Genomic DNA, 16,245 nt, shown 5'->3' with positions numbered 1-16,245 from the left:
TATATATGTACCTATATGTCATCTCCTCCTCTATATAGTATATACCTGTGTGTCATCTCTCCTGTATATAGTATATATCTGTGTGTCATCTCCCCTGTATATAGTATATACCTGTGTGTCATCTCCTCCTGTATTAGACCTCGTTCACACGTTATTTGCTCAGTATTTTTACCTCAGTATTTGTAAGCTAAATTGGCAGCCTGATAAATCCCCAGCCAACAGGAAGCCCTCCCCCTGGCAGTATATATTAGCTCACACATACACATAATAGACAGGTCATGTGACTGACAGCTGCCGTATTTCCTATATGGTGCAATTGTTGTAGTTTGTCTGCTTATTAATCAGATTTTTATTTTTCAAGGATAATACCAGACTTGTGTGTGTTTTAGGGCGAGTTTCGTTTGTCAAGTTGTGTGTGTTGAGTTGCGTGAGGCGACATGCATGTAGCGACTTTTGTAAGATGAGTTTTGTGTAGCAACATGCGTGTAGCAACTTTTTGTGTGTCGAGTTGCATGTGACAGGTTAGTGTAGCAAGTTGTGTGCAGCAAGTTTTGCGCATGGCGAGTTTTGCGCGTTGCGAGTATTATGTGTGGTGCCTTTTGAGTATGTGCAAGTTTTGTGTGAGGCAACTTTTGCATGTGTTGCAACTTTTGTGCATGTGGCAATTTTTCCGCGTGTGCAAGTTTTGCGTGTGGCGAGTTTTTCATGAGGAGAATTTTGCACTTGTGGCGAGTTTTGCAAGAGCCTAGTTTTTGCATGTGGCGAGTTCTGCGCGTGGCGAGTTTTGAGTGGCGACTTTTGTGTTTTGACTTTTATGTGGCGAGGTTGGTGTATTTGTGGTGAAATGTGTGCTGAGGGTAATATGTGTTCAAGCACGTGGTAGTGTGTGGCGCATTTTGTGTGTGTTCATATCCCCGTGTGTGGTGAGTATCCCATGTCGAGGCCCCACCTTAGCAACTGTACGGTATATACTCTTTGGCGCCATCGCTCTCATTCCCCAGATGTGAACAAGTCCCCCTTGTTCACATCTGGCAGCTGTCAATTTGCCTCCTACACTTTTCCTTTCATTTTTTCCCATTATGTAGATAGGGGCAAAATTGTTTGGTGAATTGGAAAGCGCGGGGTTAAAATTTCACCTCACAACATAGCCTATGACGCTCTCGGGGTCCAGACGTGTGACTGTGCAAAATTTTGTTGCTGTAGCTGCGACGCTTCCAACACTTTTCCTTTCACTTTTTCCCCATTATGTAGATAGGGACAAAATTGTTTGGTGAATTGGAAGGCGCGGGGTTAAAATTTCACCTCACAACGAAGCCTATGACGCTCTCAGGGTCCCGACGTGTGACTGTGCAAAATTTTGTTTCTGTAGCTGCGACGCCTCCAACACTTTTCCTTTCACTTTTTTCCCCATTATGTAGATAGGGGCAAAATTGTTTGGTGAATTGGAAAGCGCGGGGTTAATATTTCACCTCACAACGTAGCCTATGACGCTCTCAGGGTCCAGACGTGTGACTGTGCAAAATTTTGTTGCTGTAGCTGCGACGCTTCCAACACTTTTCCTTTCACTTTTTTCCCCATTATGTAGATAGGGACAAAATTGTTTGGTGAATTGGAAGGCGCGGGGTTAAAATTTCGCCTCACAATATAGCCTATGACGCTCTCGGGGTCCAGACGTGTGACTGTGCAAAATTTTGTGGCTGTAGCTGCGACGGTGCAGATGCCAATCCCGGACATACACACACACATACACACACACACACACATTCAGCTTTATATAGTAGATATATATATATATATATATATATATATATATATATATATATATATATATATATATATATATATATATATGAATATATATGTATATATGAATATATATGTATGTATGTATACACACAGTCGCATACAAGGTGATCCTGGAAATACAGTTGATTCCTTCCACTCAGGCAATGTTCCCCAACTCTGAGGACTGGTTTTTCCAGCAGGACAATGCGCCATGCCTCAGAGCTACAGTCATGGCCAGAAGTATTGACACCCCTGCAATTCTGTCAGATAATACTCAAGTTTCTTCCTGAAAATGATTGCAAACACAAATTGTTTGGTATTATTATCTTCATTTAATTTGTCTTAAATGAAAAAACACAAAAAGAATTATCCAAAAGCCAAATTGGATATAATTCCACACCAAACGTAGAAAAGGGGGTGGACAAAAGTATTGGCACTGCTCGAAAAATCATGTGATGTTTCTCTAATTTGTGTAATTAACAGCACCTGTAACTTACCTGTGGCACCTAACAGGTGTTGGCAATAACTAAATCACACTTGCAGCCAGTTGACATGGATTAAAGTTGACTCAACCTCTGTCCTGTGTCCTTGTGTGTACCACATTGAGCATGGAGAAAAGAAAGAAGACCAAAGAACTGTCTGAGGACTTGAGAAACCAAATTGTGAGGAAGCATGAGCAATCTCAAGGCTACAAGTCCATCTCCAAAGACCTGAATGTTCCTGTGTCTACCGTGCGCATTGTCATCAAGAAGTTTAAAGCCCATGGCACTGTGGCTAACCTCCCTAGATGTGGACAGAACAGAAAAATTGACAAGAGATTTCAACCCAAGATTTTGCAGATGTTGGATAAAGAACCTCAACTAACATCTAAACAAGTTCAAGCTGCCCTGCAGTCCGAGGGTACAACAGTGTCAGTGTCCGTCGGCGTCTGAATGAAAAGGGACTGTATGGTAGGAGACCCAGGAAGACCCCACTTCTTACCCCGAGACATAAAAAAGCCAGGCTGGAGTTTGCCAAAACTTACCTGAAAAAGCCTAAAACTTTTGGAAGAATGTTCTCTGGTCAGATGAGACAAAAGTAGAGCTTTTTGGGCAAAGGCATCAACATAGAGATTACAGGAGAAAAAAAGAGGCAGTCAAAGAAAAGAACACGGTCCCTACAGTCAAACATGGCGGCGGTTCCCTGATGTTTTGGGGTTGCTTTGCTGCCTCTGGCACTGGACTGCTTGACCGTGTGCATGGCATTATGAAGTCTGAAGACTACCAACACATTTTGCAGCATAATGTAGGGCCCAGTGTGAGAAAGCTGGGTCTCCCTCAGAGGTCATGGGTCTTCCAGCAGGACAATGGCCCAAAACACACTTCAAAAAGCACTAGAAAATGGGTTGAGAGAAAGCACTGGAGACTTCTAAGGTGGCCAGCAATGAGTCCAGACCTGAATCCAATAGAACACCTGTGGAGAGATCTAAAAATGGCAGTTTGGAGAAGGCACCCTTCAAATATCAGGGACCTGGAGCAGTTTGCCAAAGAAGAATGGTCTAAAATTCCAACAGAGCATTGTAAGAAACTCATTGATGGTTACCGGAAGCGGTTGGTCGCAGTTATTTTGGCTAAAGGTTGTGCAACCAAGTATTAGGCTGAGGGTGCCAATACTTTTGTCTGGCCCATTTTTGGAGTTTTGTGTGAAATGATCAATGTTTTGCTTGTTGCTTCATTCTCTTTTGTGTTTTTTCATTTAAGACAAAATAAATGAAGATAATAATACCAAAGAATTTTTGTTTGCAATCATTTTCAGGAAGAAACTGAGTATTATCTGACAGAATTGCAGGGGTATCAATACTTTTGGCCATGACTGTAGGTCAATCAAGGTGTGGATTAAGGACCACCACATCAAATCCCTGTCATGGCCAGTTCAATCTCTGGACCTGAAGCCCATTGAAAACCTCTGGAATGTAATCAAGAGGAGGATGGATAGTCACAAGCCATCAAACAAAGAACTGTTTACATGTTTGTACCAGGAGTGGCATAAGGTCACCGAAAAGCAGTGTGAAAGACTGGTGGAAATCATGCCAAGATGCATGAAAGCTGTGATTAACCCCTTATACCCCGGAGCTTTTTTTGTTTTTTGCTCCCCTTCTTTCCAGAGCCATAACTTTATTTTTCCGTTTTGCAGGTCGAGTTGTACTTTTGAAAGATGCCATTGGTTTTACCATGTCGTGTAACAAATTGGGAAAAAATTTCCAATTGCGATGAAATTGCAAAAAAAGTGCAATCCCACACTGTTTTTTTTTTGTTGGCTTTTTTGCTAGGTTCACTAAATGCTAAAACTGACCTAGTATGATTCTCCAGGTCATTACGAGTTCATAGACACCAAACAGGTCTAGGTTTTCTTTTATCCAAGTGGTAAAAAAAATTCCTAAGTTTGCTTAAAAAAAATTGCGCAATTTTCTGATACCAGTAGCGTCTCCATTTTTCATGATCTGGGGTCGGGTGAGGGCTTATTTTTTTTGCATTCCGAGCTGACGTTTTTAATTATACCACTTTTGTGCAGATATGTTGTTTTGGTCGCTCGTTATTGCATTTTAATTCATGGCCAATCCCTTTTTTTTTTATTGAGAGATCGAGCGATTATGAATGCAGCGATACCAAATATCTGTAGGTTTGTATGTATCTGTAGGTTTGATTTTTTATTTGGTTTATTTTGATTGGGGCAAAAGGGGGGTGTTTTTAACTTTTATATTTTTTTAAACATCTTTTTTTATTTTGTCATGCTTCAATAGCCTCCATGGGAGGCTAGGATCGATCCACTACTCGATCGCCTCTGTAACATAGAGGTGATGCACAAATCACCTCTATGCAGCAGAATTACAGCATTGCTATGAGCGCTGACCACAGGGTGGCGCTCACAGCAATCTGCCAACAACAACCATAGAGGTCTCGAGGAGACTTCTGGTTGTGATGGCAACGCACCAATGACCCCCGGATCATGTAACGGGGGTCAGCTGTGCGCGTCCTTCCGGCCACGTGGCCAGCAGCGCTTGTTAAATGCCGCTGTCAAGAGTTTGACAGCAGCATTTAACTAGTCAATGAGCGAGAACGGATCGAGATTCCGCTAGCACCCATTGCAGGCACATGTCAGCTGTTGAAAACAGCTGACCTGTCGCAGCTTTGAGGTGGGCTCACCGCCGGAGCCCATCTCAAAGCGGGGGATACTGCCAGCTGACGTACTATCCCGTCAGCTGACAGAAAGGGGTTTAAAATTATGGTTATTCCACACAATATTGATTTCTGAACTCTTCCTGAGTAAAACATTAGTATTGTTGTTTCTAAATGATTATGAACTTTTTTTTTGCATTATTTGAGGTCTGCAAGCAATGCATTTTTTGTTATTTTGATCATCTCGTTTTCCGAAAATAAATACAAAATTTACTGCTTGGAACTCCTGAGACTTGTTGTCAGTAGTTTATAGAATAAAACAACAATTTACATTGTACTCAAAAATATACATATAAAGAGAAAAATCAGACAAACTGAAAATTATGCATACATACAAACTTCTAATTATTTCTTCAACTGATTTGACTACACTAGGCTTCAGAATGTTCTCCCAGTGGCACCTTGTGTACATTACTGCTCCCTAGTGAGGGAAACCATCCCCGATCTGGTAAAAACCTTCCAGATCTTTCACAGATTTCTAAAGGAAAAACAAAAATCCAGCAAGCCTAAACCCACTGATTGAAGATATTTCCTGGCTTCCATTATACATACTCATTCTATGGTTTCAGACATGGGTCTCAAAACACGGTCTTCTCTGTGTTACCAGTAATGGTATATATTGCACGCTTACGTAGTTACCTTCAGGAGTTGAATCTGCAATTTTGGTGAACCCTGGGGTAGTGCTTTTGAAAATCTTTACTCTTCCACCACCAACAACTGTTTCTGGTCCAAGTAAACGCACCAAAGCTGCCAGGCCACGAAGCGTTACAGATACTAGTAAATCACTTGTGTCACGTAAACCCAGTAGAACCTAAAAGATGTAAAAATATACAATTGGTATCACTTTTCTATATTGGCTTTTTAAAAGACATTATAAGTTTAAATTATAACTCCAGCAGAAAGGCCCATATTAGGCAAACCAGACTGCAAAAATGCTCCAAAATCTACAATTAAGTTATATTTTATATGCGAATGTCTAACTTTTTATTTATAACACTAACAACTAGTACACTGTAAAGAAATATTTAATAGGAGAACATTGTGTCTATATGCCAATATCCACATGGGATGCTTCAGTAAATCCTCGGGAAATGAACTCTTGAAAAAGAAATGACTGACAATAATAGGACAATGGGCACATGGGCCTTACACACAGATTTAGGACAAAGGTCTTCACAAAAGGGGATTTCTGCTTTGGGCAATTATTTGGCTGCTACATTAATGATGGTCCTCTTAAAGAGGATTCCTCGTATACACTATTATAGAACAGCACCATAAAATAAATAATGTAGAGATCCATAGCGTGATAGCATGTTTATGTTATTTATTTTATTACTAGATATTATATTTTCGAAATGCTGGCAGAGATGTCTGGCACTAGAGTAAAAATAGCGAAAGCTGTAAAATTTAAAGGGAAGGTGATGTGATTTTAATTTTTGTATTAATAATTATTCACTGGGGAACACAATTTTTTAAGAGTTAGGTCAGACAACTGTTCTTAATTAATTTTTGGATGCTGAATCCAGAAATGATCTCAGTTTTTCTCTATCACGTCTGTTGTGAGTTCTGTTTTTGGGCTCCCTCTGGTGGTTACTGATGGTACTGGGTGACTTTTGTTCTCTGCGGTCTCTGGTGTCCACCTGTTCCATCAGTATACAAAAAAACCCTGTTTGGGAGAGAAGAACAGACAAATCGCGGCGCCCTAAGTGCGTAAACACAATATTATAGTCTTTAAAGGGTGCACAATTTTATGCACTCACCTGATAAAAGACAAAAATGGCTTTAGATCGTGTATCCTCCAAATTCCCTCTGAGATACTTTTCAATATACAGGGCTTGCAGCTTGCCTCGGGTGGATCCAAGTGAGAGAGCCAGAGTAAGGCTCACACAGGATGAGTAGTTCAAGAAAAGCACATCCAGCCCATGAATGGCAGCGCTTCCCAGGACTCACATTCAAAGATGATATTTCATATTTTTTTATTTCATAACTTAAAATAGAAGAGATACAACGCGTTTCGGATACAGTATATATCCTTCTTCAGGTATCATAAAAACACAGTACAAATCCTACTAGTATAAAATTCAATTACACTTATATATAGTATCACACCTTTTATCCCAGTCTCAGAAACTTGATTTGGGGTGTGGACCAAGTTCAGGAAAACACCCACTGATTGATACAGCCTTGTTAACATTGATGCAAGGAAGAGAGAAAAAAAAAATTAAAAAAATAAAAATAAATAAATAAAAAAATATATATCAAAGGGAAAAAAAAAAAAAAAACACAAGAAGAAGGAAAAAAATCCTTTAAACTCTCTCTATAATATCATTCAATCCATTTGGAAATAATGTTCCCAAACGATATATCCAAAACGTTTCTTTCCTGTTTAAAAGAGCATTCCTGTTTGCAACTCCAGAGGGTATCTGCTCCACTGGAGTTACTTTTATGTTAAAAATTTTATTATGTTTAAGTAGTAGATGCCTTGAGAGACTATGTTTTAAAAAGCCATTTTTTGCTCTATTTCTGTTGCCATTAATGCGGGACCGCAGTGTCTGTACAGTGCGTCCCACATACTGCAAACCACAACTGCATGTGATGACATATACAACATGATCACTACTCGATAAAGAAAAAATGGTATTTCTTGATTTAGAGATCAGCCATAGTGGTAAAAAAATCATCACGAAATCCCACTTCAAAAAAGTGGATTCAAATGGCTTTTTAGATTTCAATAGTGCACATTACAAGAAGTGGAAGGTTAATATACCCCACAGCCAATTTTATCGCATCAGAAAGAATTGTACGAGAGAATCTGATTATGTAGCTCAGTCTAAAATTCTAAAAAGAAAATTTAAAGAAAAAAGATACCCGAAAAATTTGATAAATGGTGCATATAGGGACAACAAAATAAAAACACAGGAAGAATGTTTAAAAGGAAAAACCAGGAAGGGGGACACTTTGACTACTGGTAAGGAAAAAAGTGATGATCGCTGGAAATTGAATTTTGTGACAACATTCAATAGGGGCAATAAAATCATAAGAACTGTGCTTTCTAAATATTGGTACATCTTGAAGCGTGACCCTGTCTTGGGAAAACATCTCCCTGATAAACCAGGGATTACATATAGAAGGGGGAAAACTTTGAAAAATTTGGTGGCCCCCAGTAAATTAAAAAAACAGTTGGATCCAAAAAGAAAAAACATTTATAAAAATAAGGATCAAACTTTATGTGGAGTTCTTCAAGGCACCGGAGTTTTTAAATGTAACTCCAAAAAATGTTGCACCTGTGGGATCCTAGATCATGGGGCTAAAACTATTAAATGCAATAATACTGGTGATGTCTTTGAAATCTCACAAAGACTCACCTGTAGTAGTGATCATGTTGTATATGTCATCACATGCAGTTGTGGTTTGCAGTATGTGGGACGCACTGTACAGACACTGCGGTCCCGCATTAATGGCCACAGAAATAGAGCAAAAAATGGCTTTTTAAAACATAGTCTCTCAAGGCATCTACTACTTAAACATAATAAAATTTTTAACATAAAAGTAACTCCAGTGGAGCAGATACCCTCTGGAGTTGCAAACAGGAATGCTCTTTTAAACAGGAAAGAAACATTTTGGATATATCGTTTGGGAACATTATTTCCAAATGGATTGAATGATATTATAGAGAGAGTTTAAAGGATATTTTTCCTTCTTCTTGTGTTTTTTTTTTTTTTCTTGTGATTTTTTTTTCCTTCTTGTGTTTTTTTTTTTTTTTTTCCCCTTTGATATATATTTATTTATTTATTTATTTTTATTTTTTTAAATTTTTTTTTTCTCTCTTCCTTGCATCAATGTTAACAAGGCTGTATCAATCAGTGGGTGTTTTCCTGAACTTGGTCCACACCCCAAATCAAGTTTCTGAGACTGGGATAAAAGGTGTGATACTATATACAAGTGTAATTGAATTTTATACTAGTAGGATTTGTACTGTGTTTTTATGATACCTGAAGAAGGATATATACTGTATCCGAAACGCGTTGTATCTCTTCTATTTTAAGTTATGAAATAAAAAAATATGAAATATCATCTTTGAATGTGAGTCCTGGGAAGCGCTGCCATTCATGGGCTGGATGTGCTTTTCTTGAACGACCTGTTCCATCAGGTTATGGGAGTTTCCTATTTAACCTGGCTTTCTTGTCATTTCCTTGCCGGCTAACAATGTAATCAGTGTGTCTTTTTACCTCTGCTACCTGCGTCTGTAATTTTCAGGACAAGCTAAGTTTTGATTTTCCTGTTCCACGTTTTGCTTAATTTTTGTCTTAGTCCAGCTTGCAGTTATGTGATTCCTTGCTGCTGGTTGCTCTAGTGGGCTGAAATTACTCCTCATGTTCCATGAGTTGGCACATGAGTTCAAGTAATTTCAGGATGGTTTTTTTGAAGGGTTTTTCGCTGACCGCGCAGTTCACTTTTGTATCCTCTGCTATCTAGCTTTAGCGGGCCTCATTTTTGCTGATTCTGTTATCATAACTACGTATGTGCTTTCCTCTCATTTCACCGTTATTACATGTGGGGGGCTGCTATTTCTGTGGGGTGTTTCTCTGGAGGCAAGTGAGGTCTGTGTTTCTTCTAATAGGGGAAGTTAATCCTTCGGCTGGCGCGAGACGTCTAGGAATCATCGTAGGCACGTTCCCCGTGTGTTTAGGTTCAGGATCGCGGTCAGCTCAGGTTCCATCACCCTAGAGCTTGTTTTGTTTTTGTGCTTGTCCTTTTGTGATCCCCTGCCATTGGGATCATGACACACGTCAAGTTTTTGAACTATAGGATTTTTGTCTTCTCAAAACTATGTAAACTACTGTACCTAAAAAGTGTTTTTTTTTTTTTTAAATAGTACAAATATGAACAAAAAATGAACTATATAAGAAATAGGCATGACAAAGTTGTGACTACTCTTACAAGTTGCCACGTAGCTCTATAGGAGTCAAATTGTAATCAGATAACAAGTCTTATTACAGATATCAGTGCAATTGTGCTTCTCTGGCAGGTAAGTTGTGTAGGAAAAACTTGACGTGCTAGAAATAAACTGACTACATTTTTGGAATCAGCATGCCAATTTTAGTATAAATCAGCTCAAAAACCTAACTCAACAGAAATTTTTTTTCAAATTGTTCCCCTGTGTTATATTATCAATTATTTTTAATACAAAAGCAAATGTACTACTTTCATACTTTTTTATTTATTCACTTTTACTTTTGCCACTGGAGGCTGCCATTATCATTAGTGTGGGTGTAGGTGTCTGGGCACGACACTTGCACACCTCACTTACGGCAGCCATGGGCATAGGAGCTAACGGTCGGACTCTGACCGCATCCCTTACATTGAGGCCGCTCCTCCTGCTTATTAGGCTGCTTTCACACATCAGGTTTTTGTTTCAGGCGAATTCCGGCTCTTCCGCCAAAAAACGGAATTAAAAACCGGAGAAACCGGATCCGGCATTTCCCCGTTGAATATTATTGGCGCCGGATGGCCCAGCTTTCCTTCCGGTCTGATGCCGGATCCGGCGTCGAGTCGATTCCGGCGTCTGGAAAAAACGTCTACTGTAACGTTTGTCTCTGGCGAAAAAGACGGAAAGGCCGAATCCAGCCTTTCCGGCTTTTTGCAACAATGCATGTCTATGGATGCCGGAAAGTGCCGGATCTGGAAAAAGTCGGATCCGGCGGCCGTATCCGGCTTTTTACACTGAGCATGCTCAATAAACTATGTTCAGCCCCCTGGACTATATACAGTGGGGCAAAAAAGTATTTAGTCAGTCAGCAATAGTGCAAGTTCCACCACTTAAAAAGATGAGAGGCGTCTGTAAATTACATCATAGGTAGACCTCAACTATGGGAGACAAACTGAGAAAAAAAATCCAGAAAATCACATTGTCTGTTTTTTTATCATTTTATTTGCATATTATGGTGGAAAATAAGTATTTGGTCAGAAACAAACAATCAAGATTTCTGGCTCTCACAGACCTGTAACTTCTTCTTTAAGAGTCTCCTCTTTCCTCCACTCATTACCTGTAGTAATGGCACCTGTTTAAACTTGTTATCAGTATAAAAACACACCTGTGCACACCCTCAAACAGTCTGACTCCAAACTCCACTATGGTGAAGACCAAAGAGCTGTCAAAGGACACCAGAAACAAAATTGTAGCCCTGCACCAGGCTGGGAAGACGGAATCTGCAATAGCCAACCAGCTTGGAGTGAAGAAATCAACAGTGGGAGCAATAGTTAGAAAATGGAAGACATACAAGACCACTGATAATCTCCCTCGATCTGGGGCTCCACGCAAAATCCCACCCCGTGGGGTCAGAATGATCACAAGAACGGTGAGCAAAAATCCCAGAACCACGCGGGGGAACCTAGTGAATGAACTGCAGAGAGCTGGGACCAATGTAACAAGGCCTACCATAAGTAACACACTACGCCACCATGGACTCAGATCCTGCAGTGCCAGACGTGTCCCACTGCTTAAGCCAGTACATGTCCGGGCCCGTCTGAAGTTTGATAGAGAACATTTGGATGATCCAGAGGAGTTTTGGGAGAATGTCCTATGGTCTGATGAAACCAAACTGGAACTGTTTGGTAGAAACACAACTTGTCGTGTTTGGAGGAAAAAGAATACTGACTTGCATCCATCAAACACCATACCTACTGTAAAGCATGGTGGTGGAAACATCATGCTTTGGGGCTGTTTCTCTGCAAAGGGGCCAGGACGACTGATCCGGGTACATGAAAGAATGAATGGGGCCATGTATCGTGAGATTTTGAGTGCAAACCTCCTTCCATCAGCAAGGGCATTGAAGATTAAACGTGGCTGGGTCTTTCTACATGACAATGATCCAAAGCACACCGCCAGGGCAACGAAGGAGTGGCTTCGTAAGAAGCATTTCAAGGTCCTGGAGTGGCCTAGCCAGTCTCCAGATCTCAACCCTATAGAAAACCTTTGGAGGGAGTTGAAAGTCCGTGTTGCCAAGCGAAAAGCCAAAAACATCACTGCTCTAGAGGAGATCTGCATGGAGGAATGGGCCAACATACCAACAACAGTGTGTGGCAACCTTGTGAAGACTTACAGAAAACGTTTGACCTCTGTCATTGCCAACAAAGGATATATTACAAAGTATTGAGTTGAAATTTTGTTTCTGACCAAATACTTATTTTCCACCATAATATGGAAATAAAACGATAAAAAAAACAGACAATGTGATTTTCTGGATTTTTTTTTCTCAGTTTGTCTCCCATAGTTGAGGTCTACCTATGATGTAAATTACAGACGCCTCTCATCTTTTTAAGTGGTGGAACTTGCACTATTGCTGACTGACTAAATACTTATTTGCCCCACTGTATATACCACCTACCACATCTACCTGCCCCTATATACCACCTACCACTACCTGCCCCTATATACCACTGCTACCTGCCCCTATATACCACCTACCACTGCTACCTGCCCCTATATACCACTGCTACCTGCCCCTATATACCACCTACCACTGCTGCCTGCCTCTATATACCACCTACCACTGCTGCCTGCCTCTATATACCACCTACCACTGCTGCCTGCCTCTATATACCACCTACCACTGCTGCCTGCCTCTATATACCACCTACCACTGCTGCCTGCCTCTATATACCACCTACCACTGCTGCCTGCCTCTATATACCACCTACCACTGCTACCTGCTCCTATATACCACTGCTACCTGACTGCCTTTATATACCACCTACCACTGCAACCTGCCTCTATATACCACCTACCACTGCTACCTGCCTCTATATACCACCTACCACTGCCACCTGCCTCTATATACCACCTACCACTGCCACCTGCCTCTATATACCACCTACCACTGTTACCTGCCCCTATATACCACTGTTAACTGACTACCTCTATATACCACCTACCACTGCAACCTGCCGCTATATACCACCTACCACTATCTGCCTCTATATACCACCTACCACTGCTAGCTGCCTCTATATACCACCTACCACTGCTGCCTGCCTCTATATACCACCTACCACTGCTGCCTGCTTCTATATACCACCTACCACTGCTGCCTGCCTCTATATACCACCTACCACTGCTACCTGCCCCTATATACCACTGCTACCTGACTGCCTCTATATACCACCTACCACTGCAACCTGCCTCTATATACCACCTACCACTGCAACCTGTCTCTATATACCACCTACCACTGCAACCTGCCTTTATATACCACCTATCACTGCAACCTGCCTCTATATACCACCTACCACTGCTACCTGCCTCTATATACCACCTACCACTGCTACCTGCCTCTATATACCACCTACCACTGCTACCTGCCTCTATATACCACCTACCACTGCTACCTGCCTCTATATACCACCGCTACCTGCCTCTATATACCACCTACCACTGCTAACTGCCTCTATATACCACCTACCACTGCTACCTGCCTCTATATACCACTGCTAGCTTCCTCTATATACCACCTACCACTGCTAGCTGCCTCTATATACCACCTACCACTATCTGCCTCTATATACCACCTACCACTGCTAGCTGCCTCTATATACCACCTACCACTGCTAGCTGCCTCTATATACCACCTACCACTGCTGCCTGCCTCTATATACCACCTACCACTGCTGCCTGCCTCTATATACCACCTACCACTGCTACCTGCCCCTATATACCACTGCTACCTGACTGCCTCTATATACCACCTACCACTGCTACCTGCCTCTATATACCACCTACCACTGCTACCTGCCTCTATATACCACCTACCACTGCTAACTGCCTCTATATACCACCTACCACTGCTACCTGCCTCTATATACCACTGCTAGCTTCCTCTATATACCACCTACCACTGCTAGCTGCCTCTATATACCACCTACCACTGCTAGCTGCCTCTATATACCACTGCTAGCTGCCTCTATATACAACTGCTAGCTGTCTCTATATACCACCTACCACTGCTACCTCTGTCCTGTGTAGCTAATCCAGTCCTGTGTAGCTAATCCAGTCCTGTGCTGACTGCTGAGCTCTGTATCTAATCTAGTCCTGTGTATCTAATCCCGTCCTGTGTACAGTATCACACAGGACAGGATTAGATACACGGCTCAGCAGTCGGTATCACACAGGACAGGATTAGATACACTGCTCAGCAGTCGGTATCACACAGGACAGGATTAGATACATGGCTCAGCACAGTATCACAGGACAGGATTAGATACACGGCTCAGCAATCGGTATCACACAGGACAGGATTAGATACATGGCTCAGCAGTCGGTATCACACAGGACAGAATTAAATACACTGATCAGCAGTCGGTATCACACAGGACAGGATTAGATACATGGTTCAGCAGTCGGTATCTAATCGTCTCCTATGCACTCCTTTCCTATGCACTCCTCTCCCACCCTGCATGTCTTTCCCCATTGTGGTTTATTATTTTTGTTGTAGGAGACGAGGGAGTCAAGGATTATGCGTTCGGTAAGTATGGTTTAAAAAATATTAATAAAGGACTTTATTCTGGCCGAGTCTTTATTTACAATACAACTATAGGATTAGTAATGGATGGGTGCCTTATAGACGCCTCTCCATTACTAAGCCATGGGCTTGATGTCACCGGACAATATGAAGGTGACATTAACCCCACAAATATGAACCCCACTTGCTACCGCTACAGTGCAAGTGGAAATTGCCACTCAAAGTGCCAGAAAAGGCGCATGTAAAAGGCGGCTGATAGGTGATGTTTTTAGCCTGGGGGGGACAATATCCATGGCCCCTTCCTAGGCTACTAATGTCAGCGCGCAGCTGTCTGCATAGCATTTGCTGGTTATTAATTATAGGGGGCCCCATGTCTTTTTTTGGGGGGGGTGTCCCCCGTTTTAATAGCCAGTAAATGCTAAGTATACAGTTGTTTGAGTGTGAGCACACTCCCCCCCCCCCCCATAGACCAGTATACTACTATCCTGAAATACTCTGTGCTCTTGTCACCCTGCTCCTTCCACCATACATCTCTGTGACCTCCCTAGAGCAGCACAATACCATATGGACTGCGTATAATGCCGCCATATATATTTATCACATAATACTCCCATAAAGACCACACATTATGGCGAGATATTATAATATATATATATATATATATATATATATATATATATACACACACACTAGATGGTGGCCCGATTCTAATGCATCGGGTATTCTAGAATATGTATGTATATAGCAGCCACATAGTATATAGCAGAGGCCACGTAGTATATAGCAAATACTACGTGGCCTGTGCTATATACTATGTGGCTGCTACATACATACATATTGTAGAATACCTGATGCGTTAATACAGGTCACGCAGTATATAACACAGCCCAAACAGTATATAACATAGCCCACATACTATATAACACAACCCATGAAGTATATAGCAGCCACGCAGTATATAACACAGGCGACGTAGTATATAACACAGGCCACGCAGTATATAGCAGCCACGCAGTATATAACACAGGCGACGCAGTATATAACACAGCCCACGTAACATATAACACAGGGCACGTAGTATATAGCACAGCCCATGGAGTATATCACACAGCCCACGGAGTATATAACACTGCCCACGCAGTATTTAGCAGTGTGGGCACCATATCCCTGTTAAAAAAAATAATTAAAATAAAAAAATAGTTATATACTCACCCCCTGTGATCCAGCGAAACTGGCGATGCACGCGCGGCTGCCGCCATCTTCCGTTCCAAGGATGGATTCCAAAATCCCCAGATGACTTAGCGGTCTCGCGAGACCGCTAAGTCTTCTGGGTAATTTCGCAATGCATCTCTGGGAACGGAAGATGGCGGCCGGCGCGAGCGCATCGTCGGACAACAGAAGGTTTTTTATTTTTTTATTTTTAACATTACATCTTTTTAGTATTTATGCTACACAGGCAGCATCAATAGTAAAAAAAATTGGGGACACACAGGGTTAATAGCAGCGGTAATGGAGTGCGGTACCCGCGGCCCGTTACCGCTGGCATTAACCCTGTGTGAGCGGTGACTGGAGGGGATTACGGAGCGGTATTATGTGAAAAGCATATGGTGGTATGTGAGAACACTGGCGGCATTATGTGTGATCTATGTGGTGGTATGTGTGATTTATTTGACAGTATTATGTGTGAGCTATATGGCGGTATTATCTTCAGAAAGGGGACCCATTCT

At 41.6% G+C, this 16,245-nt stretch overlaps 1 protein-coding gene across 2 annotated transcripts in view; it reads right to left on the bottom strand.

Annotated features, from left to right (window-relative positions):
• The window catches only part of SCYL3 (SCY1 like pseudokinase 3), a 418,614-nt gene that overhangs the window by 186,997 nt on the left and 215,372 nt on the right, over positions 1-16,245 (bottom strand). For both annotated transcript variants that reach the window (XM_069737140.1, XM_069737141.1), the window contains one exon: positions 5,640-5,811. In XM_069737140.1, coding sequence (XP_069593241.1) covers positions 5,640-5,811 — 172 coding nt within the window. The remainder of the gene's footprint in view (positions 1-5,639; positions 5,812-16,245) is intronic.

The sequence above is a fragment of the Ranitomeya imitator genome, chromosome 8, assembly GCF_032444005.1.
Source record: "Ranitomeya imitator isolate aRanImi1 chromosome 8, aRanImi1.pri, whole genome shotgun sequence".
In the NCBI taxonomy this organism is placed as follows: domain Eukaryota; kingdom Metazoa; phylum Chordata; class Amphibia; order Anura; family Dendrobatidae; genus Ranitomeya; species Ranitomeya imitator.
The sequence above is the reverse complement of the archived record's forward strand: the minus strand, read 5'-3'. Positions and strand labels throughout refer to the sequence as shown.